This window comes from Verticillium alfalfae, genomic scaffold (assembly GCF_000150825.1).
Source record: "Verticillium alfalfae VaMs.102 supercont1.2 genomic scaffold, whole genome shotgun sequence".
In the NCBI taxonomy this organism is placed as follows: Eukaryota; Fungi; Ascomycota; class Sordariomycetes; order Glomerellales; family Plectosphaerellaceae; genus Verticillium; species Verticillium alfalfae.
This window is the reverse complement of record NW_003315037.1, coordinates 453,751-454,441: the sequence shown is the minus strand read 5'-3', so window position 1 is coordinate 454,441 and position 691 is coordinate 453,751. Positions and strand designations below refer to the sequence as shown.

Sequence of the window (691 nt, the reverse complement as noted above, 5' to 3'; positions counted from 1 at the left end):
AAAGGCCAGTGGAATAGTGTTCTCAGCACCTACAACCGCGCCGTGCGCAACGGGCAGGGTTACTCAAGCGGCTGTCTTCAGCTCGCCGTGCAAGCCAGCATGAAAGGTCAACGAACCATCGACGGAGCACGCCGTGTCGTTGATTAGCAAGGCGCAGAGCGATGGTCACGACATTAGCAATGCCATGGTGCCTCTCGTGTTGGCGGATCTGGATGAGATCCAGGCCGTGGGCCAACAGATGAGGGACAGCAGCGAGGCCCGCGCATCGGGCCCGGCAGCGGTGCGGCCGTTCCCGGCGATCCAGCGCCTTTTTTCGGATCTTCTTGAGCAGGGCCATCAAATCGACAACTTTGTGTTCCACCGGGCGGCGCAGGTGTGCCTGGCGCTGCGCAACTACCGCGAGGTCGTGACGATCTGCGTGTTCGCGGCACAGTGCAACGGGTCACGGGACCTGGCGTACAGTGTGTGGAACTTTTCGGACCTGTGCCAGGCGTTCACCAAGCAGCACGAATACGTGCGGCTCCGGTGGCTCATGAGCGACGTTCTGGGTCGCGACTACAGGATGACGAAGCAGTGCCGAACGAGCCTCAAGTGGGTGGTGCACTACCTGAAGAGGGCGTCCCAGGCCGACAAGGCCGAGGATCTCAAGGCGTCAGACCTATCGATGCTGGCCTGTGTTGAGGAGACGGTG

General features: G+C 61.4%; 1 protein-coding gene across 1 annotated transcript in view; it reads right to left on the bottom strand.

The window, feature by feature from the left end:
* Nucleotides 1-691, bottom strand: part of VDBG_01617 (dolichyl-phosphate beta-glucosyltransferase) — a gene marked incomplete at both ends in the record, with an annotated part of 2,118 nt that overhangs the window by 638 nt on the left and 789 nt on the right. Inside the window, one exon of the mRNA XM_003007383.1 lies at nucleotides 34-414. Coding sequence (XP_003007429.1) covers nucleotides 34-414 — 381 coding nt within the window. The remainder of the gene's footprint in view (nucleotides 1-33; nucleotides 415-691) is intronic.